This window comes from Haemorhous mexicanus, chromosome 2 (assembly GCF_027477595.1).
Source record: "Haemorhous mexicanus isolate bHaeMex1 chromosome 2, bHaeMex1.pri, whole genome shotgun sequence".
Lineage (NCBI taxonomy): Eukaryota > Metazoa > Chordata > Aves > Passeriformes > Fringillidae > Haemorhous > Haemorhous mexicanus.
Genome location: NC_082342.1, coordinates 113,817,915 through 113,837,480, shown reverse-complemented (window position 1 = coordinate 113,837,480; position 19,566 = coordinate 113,817,915). Strand labels below are relative to the sequence as shown.

The 19,566-nt window shown below is 41.6% G+C and overlaps 2 protein-coding genes across 2 annotated transcripts in view; one reads left to right on the top strand and one right to left on the bottom strand.

The window, feature by feature from the left end:
* OTC (ornithine transcarbamylase) overlaps window positions 1–3,894 on the bottom strand; it is a 29,842-nt gene extending 25,948 nt beyond the window's left edge. Inside the window, exons 1-2 of the mRNA XM_059840327.1 lie at window positions 3,818–3,894; window positions 2,840–2,894 (exon numbers count right to left, since the gene is read on the bottom strand). Coding sequence (XP_059696310.1) covers window positions 2,840–2,894; window positions 3,818–3,894 — 132 coding nt within the window. The remainder of the gene's footprint in view (window positions 1–2,839; window positions 2,895–3,817) is intronic.
* A 3,330-nt stretch (window positions 3,895–7,224) lies between these two features.
* Window positions 7,225–19,566, top strand: part of RPGR (retinitis pigmentosa GTPase regulator) — a 37,885-nt gene continuing 25,543 nt past the window's right edge. The window contains exons 1-4 of the mRNA XM_059839972.1: window positions 7,225–7,306; window positions 9,535–9,660; window positions 16,507–16,599; window positions 19,146–19,208. Coding sequence (XP_059695955.1) covers window positions 7,267–7,306; window positions 9,535–9,660; window positions 16,507–16,599; window positions 19,146–19,208 — 322 coding nt within the window. The 5' untranslated portion in view covers window positions 7,225–7,266. The remainder of the gene's footprint in view (window positions 7,307–9,534; window positions 9,661–16,506; window positions 16,600–19,145; window positions 19,209–19,566) is intronic.

The window sequence follows — 19,566 nt, the reverse complement described above, 5'->3', positions numbered from 1 at the left end:
AGCACCTGAAATCTCTCCCACTCCCCTCACATGACCCAGCTGGATCATCCTGATAGACTGTGTGAATTAGATAAAATAACTCCCGTCAGACAGGCACCACATGCCACTATGCACTATATCGATGGCCACTGCAACAATGTTTCAAATTGTGTTATAAAATATACTTTAGATGTAATTTCTTCTGTCTTCTGAGATGTATATAGCAACTGCATGCTTCATGTCAAATAAAGCCATTCAGAACCTGGAAAAATGACTTATGTGCAGACCCCAAAGGTGCCCTTTCTGGGAACAGAACAACAGAAGTGGATCTTGGTGCTGTTTCCACCTCCTTTTTGTTGTGTGCATGAGTAGACACTTGCCACATTCCAATCCCACTCTCACAAAAGGTGGCATTTCTATAAATGGGTATGAAATCTCTTCATTACACTGGGGAAAAGGGTAGAAAAGCCCAACAAACCAGCCTTACTGTACCACACAAGAGAGAGACATTCTGGACATGTGGTGTTTATTTAGAGTATTCTGGCCTCCATCCAGATTTAGGACTTCAGAATCACATGAAATTGGATGTTGATAATCACCCACAGAAGTTACATGATCAAATTTCCTCTGGATTAATTGAGGCATCTCATGAAAGTCTTGTCCAAGCCCAAGTTTCACAGGCTAAAGGTTAACAGGGAGGTGTTGCACTTCAGTCCTTTTTCTGGCTCTGTACTTACAGCCCTCAGCACTACGCAGTCCACACTGTACTCTTGCTAAGGTTTTGAAGGGTATGAGCTAAACATGTATTTTATTTAAAGTCAACATTTTTAGACTGATCCAATGAAATGGAGACCAAAGCAGTGCAAAGAAGCGCACTGTGTGCAGCTAATACTTTTCTATTTCCAATTGTATTTGTGTTTTATATTTCCCTCACCATTGAGACTAGGCTCAGATGCAGTGCCTGCTAATTGCCAAGCCCTGAAGTCCACAACTAGGAAAATATGCCCAGATATGCCCCCATGAGGCTTTGGACCCCATCCCACATGACAGCCTGAGCCCTTCACTGCAGAGCCGTGGCTTTGGAGGGTGGGCTAAACAGGGCACAAAGCATTGGCCAGATGGACACAGCCAGGGACTTGTGGGCAGGGGTTCCACGTGCAGCTGCTGGCCAGGGAAGAGGGCTGTCCCTCAGGGCTCTTGTTCCACTTGGGTTTAAGCCACTTCACAGCTTTCCAAATTCTTTATTTCTGCCCCATTCCTTTTCAGGAAAGGAATGGGGCAGAAAAAAAGAATTTTTTTTCCACTTTGGTTTTCTGAGTGCTACCTTCCCAGCTTAGTGCTCTTTGTGTCCTCCTTTCTCTTCTGCCTTCCTTTGCCTGCTGTTTCTCTCCTAGTGTCTGTCTTTACCCATGGCAGCCCAGCCAAAGAGCTTAACCACATCATTTTTCCCAGTCCATGTGCTAAAACAGCCCTGGGTTAAGTTATGAAGTCTGGCAGTGAGATGTCTTTGTAAGATCTTGCTCCACTTGGGTTTTGGCCCTTTCAGAGCTTTGCCTTAGAGGGCAGGAACATCTTTTCCTTGCTGGAAACTGGAATTCCAGACCATTGCAGTGTGTGCCACGGATCACTGAGGGGAATTACTGAGGTTCCTGGGGTGCTGTTTCTGCCTTGCTTCCCAAGGCAACTGTGCAGGTGCAGGTGACAAGGTCCCAAAGCCATGTAGGCTCCCAGAACAGACAGCAAATGTTGGTCTGCTGGACATTTTCAATCACACTCACAGCTCGAAGAAGGAGGAAGAAAATGGAAGCAAGTGTAGGGGCATTCATGGGTCAGGTAGTTTTTACCACACCAGGAAAAACAGCCCACCAAGATAAGCTATTGAAATCCACTCTTAAATACCAAGAGTTTAAATACCATCAGTTTATAGTCATGGGATTTGCTTTCATTTTCATGGTGCTTATTCTAAAGGAAAATAGTTTTATAACTGGGACTTCTTTAATTACTTTACATTTTCAGAACATGGATTTGCTTTTTTAACTTGTTTGTGGGGAAAAAACCAACTTGTTCTGCTTTAAAATCTATGCAATTTCTTGCTGCTCCCCACTCTCCTTTGCCTCCTTGTTTCCAGAACAGCTTTAGGGCTGCTCCTTGTTTTTCTCATTTCAGCCTGCAATTCCTTCCAGAGACTTAGAGATTATCTAATCTCAACTTGCCAAACAACAACTTCTGTTCATTGCTCTTGTTTCACCATCTGGCATGATTGAAAAGTGGACTGAGAAATATTCATCACTATTTTCTCCACTGGCAGATAGTGAAGCACTTAAATTGGTTACTGGAGAGGATTTGGAATTACCATCCTTAAGTATTTTCAAGAGGTGCCTAAGCAAAGGCATAGCTGCTCTCATATGGTGTTTGACAGGCTGCAAGCAGAAAGTTGGACTACAGATCTGCTCCTGACCTCTTGAAGATTCTGTTTTATTGCTATGACCTCCAAGAAATTTGCTCCCTTCCCTGTTATCCATATGTGAAAGAGGGGCAGAAATGGAAAAATTAATTCCAGAGAAGGAGCATGAGACAACATACCAAAGTTAAAATGTAACAGGCAAAATTGCAAGGTCAAGCAGTTTTGGCTTCTTCCTTTCTGAGCAGGGACAGCATAACTTTGGACTCAGCACAAACTCACAGACATTAGGTTATCCTGCAGTATCAAACACAGTGTGCTTAGCTGGGAATACCCACAGACAGTGGTATCTTATGCCAATGTTATGCTATAATGCTAGAAAGACTCACCAAAAATAACAATGCTGTGTGTGGAACTTAACAAATCAGATTACTTCCTTGGAAAACCAGCTTTACTACAGTTGTTTTCCAAACTTGCTTTTCCATCACCTCTGTTAATTGTAGAAATTTCCCAACTGGCTGCAGTAAAAATCCAAAATTTATAAGAAAATTAACACCCAGCTTTAGGACCACTCTAAATCTGTAGCAAATAAATCATAGAATTTGGAAAACATTTGGTTTTCATATGATGTAATGTAGAAATTTTAAACAAAAGTTACTTACTGCATATTAGGATTCCTGTGAATGTGAAATTTTGGCATAATGTTTTCTAGAACTAATCACTTGTTACGTAACAAGTGTTAATTCTATTCTTATTGAAGCTGAACTAAAACCATGAAAAAACATGGAACTAACTTTCAGCTCTAAAATTTTAACCTGATTTTGGAGATGTGACAAACCTGAGAAGCAGCTTAGTGAAACTCTGTCATACAGGAACTTTCCTGAAATTGGGAGGGGACAAACACAGTTATTTGGGTGCAGAAAGAAGCCAAAGCCAGGTCACAGAGGCAGGTCTGCCTGCTTGACTTTGAATCCCCCATCACATCATGCTTTTGCTGCATGCCTCCAGGGTGTATAGAGACACAAAATAATGAGGCAGAGATTCACCTTGAAGCTTCAAGAAGAGAATTCCCCACCCACCCTGGCCATGATAGATGTCTAAATGCAGATAGATTGCCTTTATTCACATAGTTATTTACTAGTTACAGTACCTACAGCACACACTGACCTCAAGAATAAACATTCCTTCCTGACTTTGCAGCTAAATCCCACAGAACAAATTAATGGTACTTCACAAACACTAAAACCAGATGATACTCCAGTCTTCTGAAGTCACAGAGCTTGCTGCCTGGTGAGGTAAAAGGACACTAAAATTGCAGGGAAAAGCCCCCCAGAGCCTTTCTCTAAAACACTCACTTCTTCACAGGATTCTGCTGCTTTTGACTCCAGGATTCTGACCAAACACCACACACCAGGTAAAATTAAAGGATAAGCTCACCAAAACTGTCGCAGCAGCTGCTTGCTGGGCCCTGCTAGTTTTGCAATACTGACGAAATTCCTCCTGTTAAACAGCATCTTCTGTTTGCATTAAGACTTCTCTTAACCCACAAATAAAGTTATGAGAAAGGAAGGTGTAGGAAACAGAGAGTGAGCTGTGCTGCTGTGCAAATGAGGGAAAACCAAGAACCAAGGTCCTTGTTTTGGCTGTTCCAGCCAGGGCTGGGCCAGGCTGGGGCTGACCCTGAACTTTTTCTGTGGTCAAACTCTACAGATACAGAGATTTCTCCCAGGGCCCATTGCACCACTTGCAGTTTGAGTTCTTCTGTGTGGGCTCATCATGTCATATCACAGCAGTGTCACTACTACTTCATAGCTATTTTGTGTTAAATATTTGAACAGGAGCATGTGCTGATGAAGAAAAAGGCAAAAGAAGACTTGCAGGGTAAGCATGAGCAGGGTGCCCCCCTAGGGATGGGACTGTGGCTAGGGGGGCTTTAGCACAGCCTGGGCAAGGACTGTTGGCCCTGAGCTGAACCTAAATGAGGGTTCTGGGTCCTTGGCTAAGGAACTGGGCAGGGCATAAAGACTATTCATGCTTTTGGGGCCCTGACAATAATGAAGTAGTCTGCATTATTTAAGAAATCTACATTTCCTGGAGGATTTTTTGTTGTTTTTTTCTTTTTTTTTTTTTTTTTCTGCTTGGCTTTTTTTTCTGTTTTTTTTTTTTCCTTTGGGGTTTCTTTTTGCTTGTTTGTTTGTTTTCTGTTGTTGTATTTTATTTGTTTTTTGTTTTGTTTTGGACCAAGTTTTCAATTATGCTGTGGTAGTGTTAAACAGTGTGGGGCCCAGAAAGTGAAATATTGCAGCCTGCCTACCTCCTTAGGTTAAACTGCCTGCTGTATAATCTGAAGTAGGTCAATTTCTAAATACTAAAGTGATTTAATTTAAGTTTCTACCTTCAAATATAATTGTCAGATAAGATTTTATCTGCACTGTAGGTGGTTTTGAAATATGACCATTACTTTCTCATTTCCTCCTCCCTGTAAGGAGAGACGTGCTAGGGTAAATCAAGGTGATGGCACATCTGTCAGAGAGGGTGATACCTTGAAATTACAATGCAAGTAACTTATAATTAAAACATACAGAGGAAAAGTTTGACTCCTGAGAAAGACAGACAGCTGTGAAAACATCACACAGGGTGATAGGTCCTGGTGGGATTTGCTTATGCTGAACCAACCCTGAGATGCTTGGGAAACGCAGCAGTTGCCAGGGGAAATGTCAAACAGAAGTAAAATCCTAAAGAAATGAGTAGTGAGGGAATGGAAGAGAAGAAAGAGAAGAAAAGGAAGAAAGGGAAGAAAGGGAAGAAAGGGAAGAATGTCAGGCCACGGTTTCCCTCTTGGTTGTTATCTGGCAAAAACTCCCATGACCTTCAAGCCCAGCCCTGGGGACTGAGCTTGTGTCATTAGTGATGCCCAGGAGAAAAGACAGCAGACAAAGCAAATGTGGTTGAGGTGCTAAGGCCCCCAGTCCCATCCTGCAGCCCTCCAGGGCAGGGAGGGGACAGTGCCAGTGCCTCTTTGTCAGGTCAAACCTTGTACCAGGTCTGGCTGAGCTGGACTCATTTTCCCATGGCAGCCCTCCCTCCCAGTGCTGGGCTCTGCACTGGTAGCTAGAAAGGTGCTGATGCCACACCAAGAGTTTTGGGTACTGCAGAGCAGCACTGCCACAGCACCAACACTCTCTCTCCAACTTCTCATCCCCCATCTGTAGGCTGGTGGTGGACAAGATCTTGGGAGGAAACACAGGACAGCTGACCCAAATTAACCAAAGGGATATTTTATATCACGTAATGCCAGCTCAGATATAAAAGCAAAGGAAGGGAGGCAGAAGGGGGAACATTCATTATTTTACAATATGTGCCTTCTGGAGCAAAGATGAGGTGAAGTCCTGCTTCCTGGTAATTGGCTGGACATCACTTGCTGATGGGAGGAAGAGAAAAAGTCTTTTTTTTTAGCTTTGCTTTTGCGCATTTCATTTTGCTTTAGGAAACTGCCTTCTCTCAACCTATGCTTCCTGTCTTCTCCCCTCTGTCCAGCTGAGAAGGGGTAGAGATGAAGTGTCTTGGTGGGGACCTGGTGTCCAGTGAAGGCCAATCCACCACACTCCTGTACAGAGGCTGCCTGATCCCAATTCCCACATGGACCAATTTCATAGGAAGCTCCTGTGAATGAGTGTCACCTATGAGGAAGGCAACAGCCAAGATTTACAGATGCCTGTGTTTGAAAATAAACAGCAAATGCCAGAGGATCCAAAAAAACTTACAGTTTTATTAGTAAATTATACACATGGCATGTTAATTGGTATAAGATAGCTCATCATCTCCTAGCAGCAAGAGAAATAAAAGAATAATTTTAAAAAAAAGTGGGAAGAGAGAGAAAAGGAGATCATCGGTCCTGGGTCCAGTATCCATCTAGCCAACAAGAGGTCTCGGGTCCTCAGGGGCACTGCCTGGGCACTGTGGGGGTCAATTTCATAGAGAAGCTTTCCCCAGGAGCTCAGGGCCCTGTGCTGGGCCCAGTGCTGTCCCACTGCTGGCTGCCCAGAGAGGTGCTGGAGCCACCGTCCCTGGAGGTGCTTAAGGAAAGACTGGACGTGGCACTGGGTGCCAAGGTGCCATGGGCTGTAGGTTGTACCCACTGATCCCAGAGGTCGTTTCCAGCACAGCCCATCCTGTGGCAATGCCGTGCCCACAGCCCTGTGCCAGGCCCAGCACAGCCCATCCTGTGGTGATGCCGTGCCCACAGCCCTGTGCCAACCCCAGCACAGCCCATCCTGTGGTGATGCCATGCCCACAGCCCTGTGCCAGGCCCAGCATAGCCTATCCTGTGGCGATGCCGTGCCCACAGCCCTGTGCCAACCCCAGCACAGCCCATCCTGTGGTGATGCCGTGCCCACAGCCCTGTGCCAGGCCCAGCATAGCCTATCCTGTGGCGATGCCGTGCCCACAGCCCTGTGCCAACCCCAGCACAGCCCATCCTGTGGCGATGCCGTGCCCACAGCCCTGTGCCAGGCCCAGCACAGCCCATCCTGTGGCGATGCCGTGCCCACAGCCCTGTACCAACCCCAGCACAGCCCATCCTGTGGCGATGCCGTGCCCAAGGCCCTGTGCCAACCCCAGCACAGCCCATCCTGTGGCGATGCCGTGCCCACAGCCCTGTACCAACCCCAGCACAGCCCATCCTGTGGCGATGCCGTGCCCAAGGCCCTGTGCCAACCCCAGCACAGCCCATCCTGTGGCGATGCCGTGCCCACAGCCCTGGGCCACGTCTTTCCCCCCGCCCGCCCTCAGGGCCCGGCCGGGCCCGGTGCCGCCCCCGCCGGCCGCCAGGCGGCGCTGCCCGCGGCCCGGCGCCCCCGGCCCGGCGGGGTTTCCTCCCGGCCGCCATGGCCGCACCCGCCGCGGGAACCGAGCTGCCCGTGCCCGGTGAGTGCGGCCGCTCCTCGAGGCACCCGGGGTGAAAGTGCGTCTGCCTGTGCCGGCCCCTGCCCGCCTGCCTCGCAGGGCTCCCCTGGCTCCAGGCCCCGTGCCGGGCCGGCGCCTCACGGCGTCTGGAGAGAAACGCGTCCGCTGTCGCCAGAGCTCGGACGGGGCATCCCCGTCAGCGGCGGGGGCGGCGGGCCGCTCCGGGCACTCGAGGGGGCGCGGTTAATTCGGAACATTAATGGTTAGTTTGTGTCGCGGTTTGGCCCAGGGTAATGTTCAAACGTTGGCTCGTTGCTGGGATAACAAGCGCCTCGTGTATGTCCTGTGGGATTTAATTTACCGAGTTGGTGGAGTTCCGTTTCCAAACTGGTCCATCGCCGAAGCACAGAATGGACCAGGCTGCAAGGCACCGCCGCGGGTTGTCTGGTCCCACCTCCCTGCTCAAGCAGGGTCATCCCACAGCACATGGCACAGGATTGTGTCCAGACCGTTCTGGGTTTGTCCGGTCAGGGAGGCTCCACACCACGCGCGGTCACTGCACAGGAAAAAATTTCTTCCTCTTGTTCAGGTGGAACTTCCCGAGCATCAGTTTCTGCCCATTGCCTCTTGCCCTATTGCTCAGCACCACCGAGCGGAGCCTGACTGCATCTTCGTGGCACCCCTTGGGTTCAGATGTTTATAAACATTCGTAAGGTTCCCCGTAACCCGTCGCTTCTTGAGGCTGAACAGGCCCAAACCCCTCAGCCTTTCCTCATAAGAGAGATGCTCCAGTTCCCCAAACATCCTTGTTGCCCCTCCCGGACCCACTTTGTGAACTCCATGTCTCACTTGTACTGAGGAGCCCAGAACAGGGTACAGTAATTGTGTTCAGTTGTGAAATGTTGTGGCTTAGTAAAATGAATGAGATACAAAAGGCGTTGGAAAATGTATCAGCTTTTTGTATACATTGAATAAAGAACATAAAATGTTTTCATGTTAACCGTTCTGAAGGGAAAATAAACAAACCAGAGAGCTCTCTCTGTGCTGAAGAGATTGCTAAGAAAGTTCAGAAGTGCATGGCTGTCTGGCTGGAGATGAAAACTTCAAATAGAGTTTTCAGATGCTGCTTAGCTTGTCTGTAGTTGTAGGTGCCTAGGTAAAATAAGGAAAAAACTCAACTCTTCCTTTAAGAAGGCTTGAGTTTGTCTGCACAAAGCTTTTTGAGCAAGTGAAAGTGAAAACCACCAGGTAATAAGTGCAATTTATACACGTCTGCTCCATCTGATATATAACATCTTTGGAAATAGGGGAAGCTTTTGCATTAAATAATTGTTTTAAATGTAAATCAAATATACACTTTAAGAAAGAACTTTTAGTTTTTGGAGCTGGAGTGCATCTTGTTCATGAGATTGTTTTCATTGAAAGTTAATGCACTAAGTTGTCTCAATGTAATTTTCAGAAACGGTCTACTGTTATTGTGTGTATTTCCTAACTTGTGTTACATGCTGACAAAATTTACAAGGAAAAGATTTGGTCTATTCTTGGTTTTGTTTTTAAAAACATCTAAGTTTTATAGCTCAGGCTTTGACATTTTAAAATAGGAAGTCTAATTGAGCTTTTATATCTGAGCTGACATTGTCTGCAAGAATTTTGACAAATTATTTAACTTGTAAGTTCATTTATTTTTCTGTAGAATTTTTTGTCACACCACACACCTAACCAAAAGCTGAACAAATAGTTAATGTTCTGTGTTTTAGCAGCTAACACATTTGAAAGTGTGAAGAATTGAGAAACCAGGCAGACTACAAAGCCTGAAGAGCTGTTTGGACTTCATTTTGGGATGGTTTTGTTTGGATTTTTTAGATCATGGTCTTATCACTGAATCACAGAATGGTTGGGCTTGGAAGAAATCTCTGTAGACCATCTGGTCCAACCCCCTTGCTAAAGCAGGTTCACCCAGGTTAGGTTGCACTGGATTGTGTCAGGCAGGTTTTGAATATCTTCAGAAATGGAGACTCCACAGCTTCTCTGGGCAGCCTGTTCCACTGCTCTGCCACTCACACAGGAAAGTTCTTCCTCCTGTTTGGGTGAAATGAGAGTTTTGCCAACCCATGTTTTGAAGGCTGAGAGAAGGAAGAAGAGAAAGATAAGAAAATAAAATGTGCCACTGAATTGATGGAGCATATCTACTTCAAAGTATGTGAGGCAAAATTTGCTTTCACTAAAATTGACATCTTTTTGTGTTTCAGAGTCAGGTGCTGTTTTCACATTCGGGAAAAGCAAATTTGCAGAAGATATCCCTAGCAAGTTCTGGTTCAAAAATGACAAGCCTGTACTTATATCATGTGGAGATGAACATACAGCTGTTATTACAGGTCAGTATTGGAAATGGAGGATATAGAATCAGAATTGTTTAGGTTGGAAGAGACCTTTAAGATTATCAAGACCAACTATTAACCCAGCACTGCCAAGTTCACCACCAAACCATGTCCCCATGTGCCACATCTTTTAAACACCTCCAGGGATGGTGACTCAGCCACTTCCCTGGGCATCCTGTTCCATGAAGAAATTTTTCCCAGTCTTTGGTCTAAACCTTCCCTGGCACAGCTTGATGCCATTTCCTCTCATCCTCTTGCTTGTTACCTGGGAGAAGAGGCCGAACTACACCTGGCTACAATGTCCTTTCAGGAAGTTGTAGGGTGATAAGTTCTTCTCTGAGCCTCCTTTTCTCCCACAGCTTCCCTGACAGGACTTGTGCTCCAGCCCCTTCTGTGGACGCCTTCAAGCCCCTCAATGTCTTTCTTGCAGTGAAGCTGATATGATAAAGTGTTATATTTGGACACCTTTGAAAGTTAGGAATCTTACTTGCATCCTGTGGTAATTAATTGTGGTTGGGGAGAGGAGAGAGGACTGCTTTGTGGGAACTGTTGGATGCCTTTGAAGTTAGTGTGAGGTCACTCAGGGTTTTCACAGGACATGGCCAAGAACTGTTTGGAGGAAGTTTGTAACAACTGAGTGTATGACAGGATTTAAACTAACCATAATTTAGTTCAGGCTGAATGTTTCTTCTGAATCTGACAATGTTTAGTATGTTACATGTGTTGTATCACGGAAATAACAGTAACTGCTGACCACCACACGTTCACTAGAAATCTCCTGGAAACAATAAATGTAATTGTGCCTCTCAAATTAAGCTTGGAATTACTGTCAACTGTCAGATGAAGATAGCCCTTGAAAGAGCAACTCAATAAAGGATTTCAGAAAATCCTACAAAAATCAGAAATAAATGGAAAAAGCATTCAAAGAAACTGGTGTAATAGAGGGAGCACCATTAATGGCTTTTTCTTTTCTTTGAAATGATGGAAACAATACTCATTTAAGAATTTGTTCATTTTATTTTACATGGAAGGGACTACTCTTCTATTGATTAGCATGTGTGATGGTTGTATTGACAATCAACTGCTGACAGATAATAAGACTCTGCTGTTGAAAAAACCATATGTGTATTTTCAGGACTTTTAAAATTGAAATGTAGTTATTGTTCATCAATATCCAATTGGTCATTGCTTATTAAATAATTTCCTGAGGGTTCCTTGCAATGTTCACAAGCAACAAGCAACATGAAGGTGCTGAATTTTTAGGAAGAACTATTCCAGGCAAGATAAAAAGACTATAGATTTCATGGGCTGCAGAACACCCTGAGGTGAAATTACATGATGAATTTTTCAAGCCTAACTTCATGGCAGATGAATTATACATTAATAGTTTATTTTGAACAAAGCTTGGCACTTTTTCTTGGATTGAACCAATAATATTAAATTACCTGTTGCATTAAATTAATCTGGATGTAACCTGGGGCACTGTGGCATTTTCCTTTTGCATTTCCTTTTTGCATATACTTTTATATGCCCACACCCAGTTTGAAATAACACAGGTATAATTCTATGTTTAAACCAGTAAATTTAAATTTAAACCAGTAAATTTAAATGCCTGGGCCAGCACTGTTAACCCCAGTTAGCAACAATCCCCTAATTCCCACATCACTATAATAGTGACCACTTAGATAAAGCTTTTGAAAAAGTCATCTTGCAGAGATTTTTATGCAGCACCATTTCTGTATAATTTTCCCTTCTCTCTGTTATTTTAGTATATGCAGCTTGTTTCAAAAGTGTCTCTGTAGCTTGCCCTAGCTGTTGTAGTGGGCAGGTACATCACCAGGGAGGCTTCTAGATGATTAGATCTTTTATTTTCTCAAAGCTTTTGCTCTCAAGGAACTGTAGAAGCATGAGAAGAAGACTTTTGGTAGCAAAAGGTTTTCTGGGTCATTGTAAAGTAAAGGCAAAAGTGAGAGTAAATTGTGGATCAACAACCAGCAAAGGTAGAGAAACTGCAAGAGTCATACAAAAAAAGTGAAGAAGAGGAGGAAAAAGCTCTTCTCCCTCATTTGTTCTTCACACCAGTGCATGGCCTTGTGCACCTCACATTTCTGCAGTTAGATGGAATTGGATGATACAGCCCTTGGGAATGACCCTGAGCTGCAGTAACACATGGAATAAATGGTTCAGAAGCTCATGCTGATCATGAGTTTACTGAGAAGGGTGCAGACCTTGAGGGAAACCAGGATCTTCTTCAGCTTAACCTGACCTGGAGGAGATAAAAGGCAAACATCACCAAGGAAGGAAAAGTATCTCAAGCAGGTGTGTGTTAGTGCATGCTTCATTTTACTTTCAGTCTTTAGTTACAAGTCATGAAATTTCCCTCCTCCTTTTTTTTCTCACACCTTGAAAGAGGGAGTGTAGGGGACAGTAAGAATATGAGGTAGATGAAAATTTAGAAATATACCAATTTTACAGTTAACATGGCTCAACAATCGTAAATAAAACAATCACCTAGACTGATACAAATTATTCCTTAATGTTGGATTTGGGCAGGAGAGATGGCTACAACTAGCACCAAATCTTGACTGAATACAAATGAAGAAAATGTACAAGAACTGATATTTAGCATTCAAACAAATATTCAGAACCTTTCCAATACTTTCATCTATTCCAGCATCAATATTCCCATATAGCTTTTATAAAGACAAGTGTAAAATAAATATAAAACACTCTATCCTTTGCCTTTCTAGGTCAGGAGTTAAGAGTCCAAAATTTTATTTACATGCTGTAGCTACATGTTGGAATTGAAGGGACCAGTGATAGTTACTTGCTGACTTTGAGCTGGCTTGCTGAGCTAGTTGAAGAAATGTTTTCTTCTCCAGGAAGGAAGTTTAGGATTGAAATTTGTGTTTCTTTATTCTTTTGCATATCATTGGCATAAGCTTGATTAAAATGTTCAAGCAGGATTTTTTTTTTAAGCAGTGGTCTTCTTTAGGTCTTTAATGCAGATGTTAGCAATATGTATTCCAGCATCACTTGTAACATGTTTCATAATGGTTCTTGCCTCGTTTCTGTATTTTTTGGCCCAAGCATACTGATAGTCCCCTGCATCTTCTATAACTGCAGGCTTTGGAAAGCAATTAATTAATCCTCATGAGAGCTGGTGTGAAGAAGTATGAATATGCATACTTTTAAGAATCTTCTTCCAATGCCTGTGTATTAAATTTTGTTTCCTTCAAAACTCTTAAACTTAACAGCTGTCTTATCATTTATTTGCCTTGATTAGAGTGTCCTAGGCAGCTTAATCACATTTAATCAAAGAGACTGATCCCGTTCACAAGGGGGAAAGTGCTGATGAATGAAGACACTTTTTCTGAACTCAGAGCCTTGGAGAGAATTGAAGGCCCCAACACAAGAAGGCAGAAGGAAAGAAAGAAGTATCAGTTGTGAAAGGTGCATATGGAACCACAAGAAGATAGTATACTCATAATTTCAGGTTTTGTAAGGCATTAGGCATTTAACAGAGATCTTGGAATCCCTCCAGATGTTTTCTCACCAGTTTTCCTCTATTCTTTCTGCTTACCAGTAGGTCATCAGAACATGGCACAATATCTTTTTCATCAACTGCAAGGGAAGGATGAGAAAGATTAGTACACATTTGTGTTGATGTATATGAGCGAGCAATGTTCTGTGCTGGTTTTGCTTGTGTGATGCCAAATGTCCTAAGCTGACTGTGCTTGTTGTTTAATAAAGTGTCTGAAAATATCGTGACTTGTTTAACAAAACTGATGCCACTCTTATTTTCCTGGAATTTATTTGACTTCTATATGAGTTTTAAATCATCTGTTAACATAATTTATTCACTAAATAGCTCAAATAAAAATTATTTTAAAATAATCATGGTTCCTTGGCATTTGCTACTTTGTACAAAATACTACCTTTTATGTTTTATTCAGATACAGTTTCTCAGAAGGATCTTGTAGTAAACATTCAAGGCCTATACATTGCCTCCCCATCTTATTTCTCCCCACACTCATATAATTTAAAAAGAAACGGGAGGAACATGTAAAACATACCTTTAAACATAGGTGAATAAAGCACTCAGCTGCCTGCTATGACAAAGCATAGGGGATTTCAGCTGATATTTCCCAGCTGCCCAATGATTGCCTTTAAAAGCACTTCATGAACCAGAAGTGCACATGACTGATGGGGTTGCCAGGAATCACAGTTGTGATAGCAACTGTTCATGAGAAATGAGGGGGGAGACAATCTCTTACTGAATTGTACCTCAAAACCTCTGTTGCATGGAAGTGTCTTGTGGCTTCCCTGGTAGCCCTGAATTGCTGTTGGTGAAACATCTGCTGGTGTGCCTGCCAGGGAACACATGCTTGGGAGAAATACTTCAGTTTTGCGTTAGGATAAAGGTGGAGACTGCTGTTGGAAGTGTGTTTTCATCACCAAAACAGTCTGAGTAGGCCTTTTCATTGCATCCTCTTGTTTCCCTCCTGCCCAGAGTCACAGTCTTACTGTCTTGTGCCAGCCATTCCACCTGGCAGGTGGCCACAGCCTGGATGATGGCACCAAAGTGGAAGCAAAAAAACCAAAAGCAATCTGAGTTCACAAAATTTTGAAATTTGATCCTTGCCTGTTTGTCTGCTGCTGGATTCAGTGCATCTCTGTGATGGCTGGGATATCTCAGTATGCAGTTATGAAAATTGTGCCTTTTGCATGCAAAATTATATTGGATTTCTTGCCCTGCTTAGATTGAATCATGTCTCTTCCAAAACTTGATTTGCTGTACAGACTGAGAAACGTTGCTTCATTACAGGCATTTGTTTAGGTTCCTCTGTAGTGCCTATTAATTCTCATTCTCTTTCTAAATTAACTGCTTCCCAGATTTCTTCTTTTCTGTTATACTCCTAGGAAACCTGACATTACAAAAGGCTGTCACTCAGTTGTAAAAGAATGTGGAAAAATTTCTCTCATCTATTAAGCTCCGTGACTTACAAAGCAATGCCTGAGAATTTAAAAGACTGATATAAAACCCAACAGATTATAGGATGAAAAGCATGACCTTGTTTGAATTTTGCATGGATAAAAGAGAATGTGCTTAAATTGAATTAGGGCAGCTTGGCATCATACTCCCACAAAAGTACTGCTGTCTTAGGAAAGCAGTTGGAACGTGTAAAGCAAGAATACAAGGAAGCCATACCAATATAGGATAGATGTCATTTGCTGATAAAAATCCTTTCTCTTTAAGGTGTGTTTGCTGTCAGGGACAGCTCTGCATGTGTTTGACATGATTGCATTATCAAAATTAGGATGGAGATATAAATGCTGTTAGTAGAACACTGTGAGCATGAATTTGACCTCTGTCTTTCTTCCCCTCCAGCTTTCTTGGAAAGACATAATATTGACACATAGTCCCACGTGCCAAGAATTGTAAAACCTAACAATCAGGATTTTAGATACTAGTTATAATTAAGCATTGGTGTGATTTTTTTCTTTTTAACTATGTGGTTATATTTAAGAAAATGAATGGATATTTTTATTATAATATGATTTTTTGGTAGTATTTAAAAGATTGCAATATCATATTTCAAAGTTGCTGTAAATCACAATCAGAACCTTCACTGGGAACAGCCATATTATTTTGGCATTATTATATGGAATTAAAATTATGGATTGTGGTTGTGGTAATTTTAGATGATAAGGGTGACAAGCTCTATGACCAAATTTCTCTCTAGGGTGACAACATTATGATGGAGTCTAATGCGCAAAGCTCTGCAGACCTTCAGAAGTAAACAAAGTCCTTTTAATTGTTGTGAAAGGGTGGGAGTTTGAGGAGAGGGTGTTGTTTTTTGTGGGTTTTTTTTGCTAAATCAGTTTATTGTTTTGCAAAGATTTCTCTTGGAACAAGGGTTTTATTTTCCAGTGGGAACTTTACAGCTTTACAAGTTGTGATAGTTTAAAAAAAATGAAATTAAATTAGTCCATTTTAAGGTATTGTCAGTAGTCAGTTTTGGCTAATTTTCATGCCACATGACAAAATTCTCATCTGTTCATATACCGTCCTTAGAAAAAGCACTGGTTTTTCAGAATTATAACAGTTCATTTTTTGCAATGGTCAAACATGCAAGTCCAATGACACATCATAGGAATTTCTGAAAGGTTATTCTAGCATTGTCCCTGTTGAACATTTGTAACGTAATGTCTGTATATAGGTTTACAAAACTCTCTGACAGCATGGTGTCTTTATATATTCTGACTTTATATGAAAAATAACAAATTAATACAGTTTATGAAAATTTATCAGAAACTACATTTGATAGAAATGCATATTTGTAAAAAATTTTAAGGCATTTAGAAGTAAAAGAAATATCCCACCCTAAACAATCAAAGAAGTCAAGTATTACAAATCTGTACTTGTGTTTATCAAATCGCTGCATTATTCATGAATGAGTCTTTGGAGTAAAAGATGTGGGTGCTCAGTTAGTTGTGCTGTTATTTTATACAGGGGCTTATAGATACTGGGGTTTCTGTACTGCAGGGTCTGCCCAAAAGTATGTCTTGTTTTCTGAAGAGCACTTAATCTGTGCTGTAATTAAAGATGAGGCTGTTTCTTCTTCTGGCTGGGGATTTCTTACTTAAACAATGCAATTACTGTTTTTGAACTGTAAAATCACAAGGATATTAATTATTGTTTACACTTATGTACTGAATTGCCTAAACTTAAACCTTACATTAGAAAGGGAGTAATAAGTTCATTGTGAGTGAATGACCATCTTGGCTGGAATGAGGTATTCAAACCCTTGTATGGATTCTGTCTGTGATTTTTTTCAGGGAAAGGTAAGCTGTACATGTTCGGCAGTAACGACTGGGGCCAGTTAGGACTAGGATCAAAGAACACTGTCAGCAAACCAACCTGTGTTAAAGGTTTGTGGGATTTTTCTTTTTTTCTATTTTTGTCTTTTTGAAAAGAGACCCTTGTGAAAAGGTACTTCATAGGATGCAATTCCAAAACTGATTCTTTATTATTTTTCATCCCATGTGCACATTATTGCACATGATCATGAAGGTAGCTCTAAAGGATCCCTTATTGATTTTCTATTACTTCAGATTCTGAGTCCTTTTGCATCTGAGGATTACTTCAGATGCATAGAATCCTGTCATTTTTGAGGGCTCTGACTTTATATAGTACTTCCCTATTCTCTCAAACCACATCTTCATTTTTTACTGCAGACAATAATCAGATGCTTGTTGTCTGCATGGTCTTTGTGTTAGAAGCCATAGTTCCAATAGCATTGTGTAACCTTTGTGTCACTATTTTCTTAGCAACTTTGTAAATGAAAAAATCTATCAGAAACTTTTCACAAGTACTGCTACATTTTTAACAAGTGTAAGAAATGCCCCAGGGGACATATATGTTAATACATTTTTGTGAGGCAGTAAAATAAATTCCTGTATCCTTTCACGTGTTGGAAAATATGTTTTCATTGCACTGTGATCTTTTTGATCTTTCCTAGCTGTTTTTATCTTGTCAAACAAAGCTGAGTCTGTACTTTTCCTTATCGCTTTACTTATGTCAATTCCATTAACACATTTCTTTTCACTATTAAATGTTTATCTTCACTCTTTCTGCCAGCGGATCGATCTGTTAGCTTATTGTTAAAAACAAATTATCCTGCTTGTTCAAACTCTGTTCTTCCTGATTTAGTTTATTCTACTGTCCTTTATTTGCTCCTGCCTCCTCTCTTCAGATTGAGAATGCAGCTACTCCCAGGTACACGTCTTCTGTCAGCCATGTGAGAGATAGATTCCTACCTTGGCTTATTCAAGTTTTGGGTTTGCTGTTGAATTGCAATGGAGAATAAAAGATGAAGAGAAGATGACAGCAATTCAAACCAGACCTGGCATCCATTGAAAAAAGTCACAAGGGGGGTGTCTTTTTTCTCTTCGCAGTAGACAGCAGGAGGAATTCCTGGAGCTTTTCTCACTAGCCTTTGGTCATCACTTGGCTTTGGGAATGGGGTTGCAAGGCCATTTTTAATTTTCTTGTTGGAGCCATTGCTTACGTCTGCATGTTTCTGAAAAAACATATTTTCTGGGACTTGGTTAGAGAGTAATGACATTGGCTAAGAAAAATCACCAGTAACATTGTAAATATAGCATGTCTCATAACATACAATTAGCTAGCCTAAGTGGGAGGAAGTTTAGGGAGCACAGGCTTCTGAAGAGCTGATTAAGACCGTCTCTGAGGTTGAAGAGTGCTGGGACATAAAGACTGTAGGAAGAAACCACCACTGGAAATTTTATGATTCCACCCTGATGGTAGTGGTAGGTGTTGGATAGAAGAGGCAGGAACCTGAATTTGGACAGATTAAGTTTGTGTCTGTGTTACAGACCAGGAGCAGTTCATGCTTAAGTTGATAGATTTGTTTGGTGACTTGGTAGGAGGCACCTTAATCTGAGTGTTAAAGAGCTGATGAAAGCTGATCTGAAGGGCTGAAAAAGGGGTTTGTGAAAGGGATGATTGTTGTTGGCTTTGTTATGGACTAGTGCAGTGGAAAAGCAATTAAAGATTTATTATGTAAAAATAATCCTGGTTTAGAGCATTGTATAGGGTACATGGACATGACTGAGAGAAGATAATTTGTTGACAATGAACAGTAACAGGACCAAGGATGGAAAAGTCAGGGAGACATTTTTCCTCTCTATTTCTGAAATGGAGGACACTTTTCATAGGAGAAAAGGAAACTCTGTATTCTCTCTTTCCCACCAAAATAACTCCTGACTCCCCTCACATACATTTTCAGTCTTTCAAAGTGACCAGACTGCAGAGAAGTGCATGCCATGGCACTCTCATTGGTGCTAACTCAGCTGAAATTGGGACAGGATGACACATGCAAAAAATGTAGGCACTAGTCCAGGTAGGGCTGCCCTTGGCAATTGAGATCAGTGATCAGGAAGTGATCAGAGCACATCAGAAAAGGGATGTGAGCACAACAAAGGGAGGTAGGGATGGTAAGACAAAGGAACAGGATGGTTTGAAAGATTTACAATAGATTTACAAAATTTAAAATAGATTTACAAAAAGTCTAAGAGGGAAGTAACAATAGCCCTGTTAATGAAAACTGAAGACAGCTTAAATCATTAATTTTATCCTGCAACTTAATATATTCTTTGAGGCATATCCCATAAATGGCAAATTCCAGGGACTATGGCGCTGGGGTGAAGTAACCACCCTCTAGTTAACTTGAGTGTTTTAAGTTTTTAAGGTCTGACTTATTTTCTTATCTTGGGAGAATACTGATTTGATGTCATGTGCTAGATTCAAATGGGCAAGGAGTTTTGTAATAATTGTGTTTGTAAAAATGTGAAAAGAAGAAATCAGAGCTCCCTCTAGAGCACAGAACATTTTGTTGTTGAACCAGCTATCAGTCTGTTTTTAACATCCCTTCCTCTTTGGTTTTAATTCTTAGCTTTGAAACCAGAAAAACCAAAACTTGCTGTTTGTGGAAGAAACCACACTTTAGTTTACACAGGTATGTAACCTCTATTTCATACATATTCAAGATGCATTTCTTCCTTTGCTTTCATGCAAAATTACATTAGGAACCCCAGAAGTGTTGAAGAAGGAAAAAAGAAATGAAAATGGGCTTCTAAAACTCAGGGGTTTGACATCCAGTTCTTAGAATTCAGAATTTTTTAGAATTTTTAAATTTATTCTGAGCAAATGCATTTATAAACTAATGTTAGATAGTAGTTTACTAGTAATAGAAATAGGGAAAAATTTCTTGCTGGCATTTGAGGTGTGGTTAACAATTATGAATATTTCCTTTAAGCCCTGTAAAGATATATTGTTAATTTTATATACATCTGTACTCAAATTTACCTTTGATT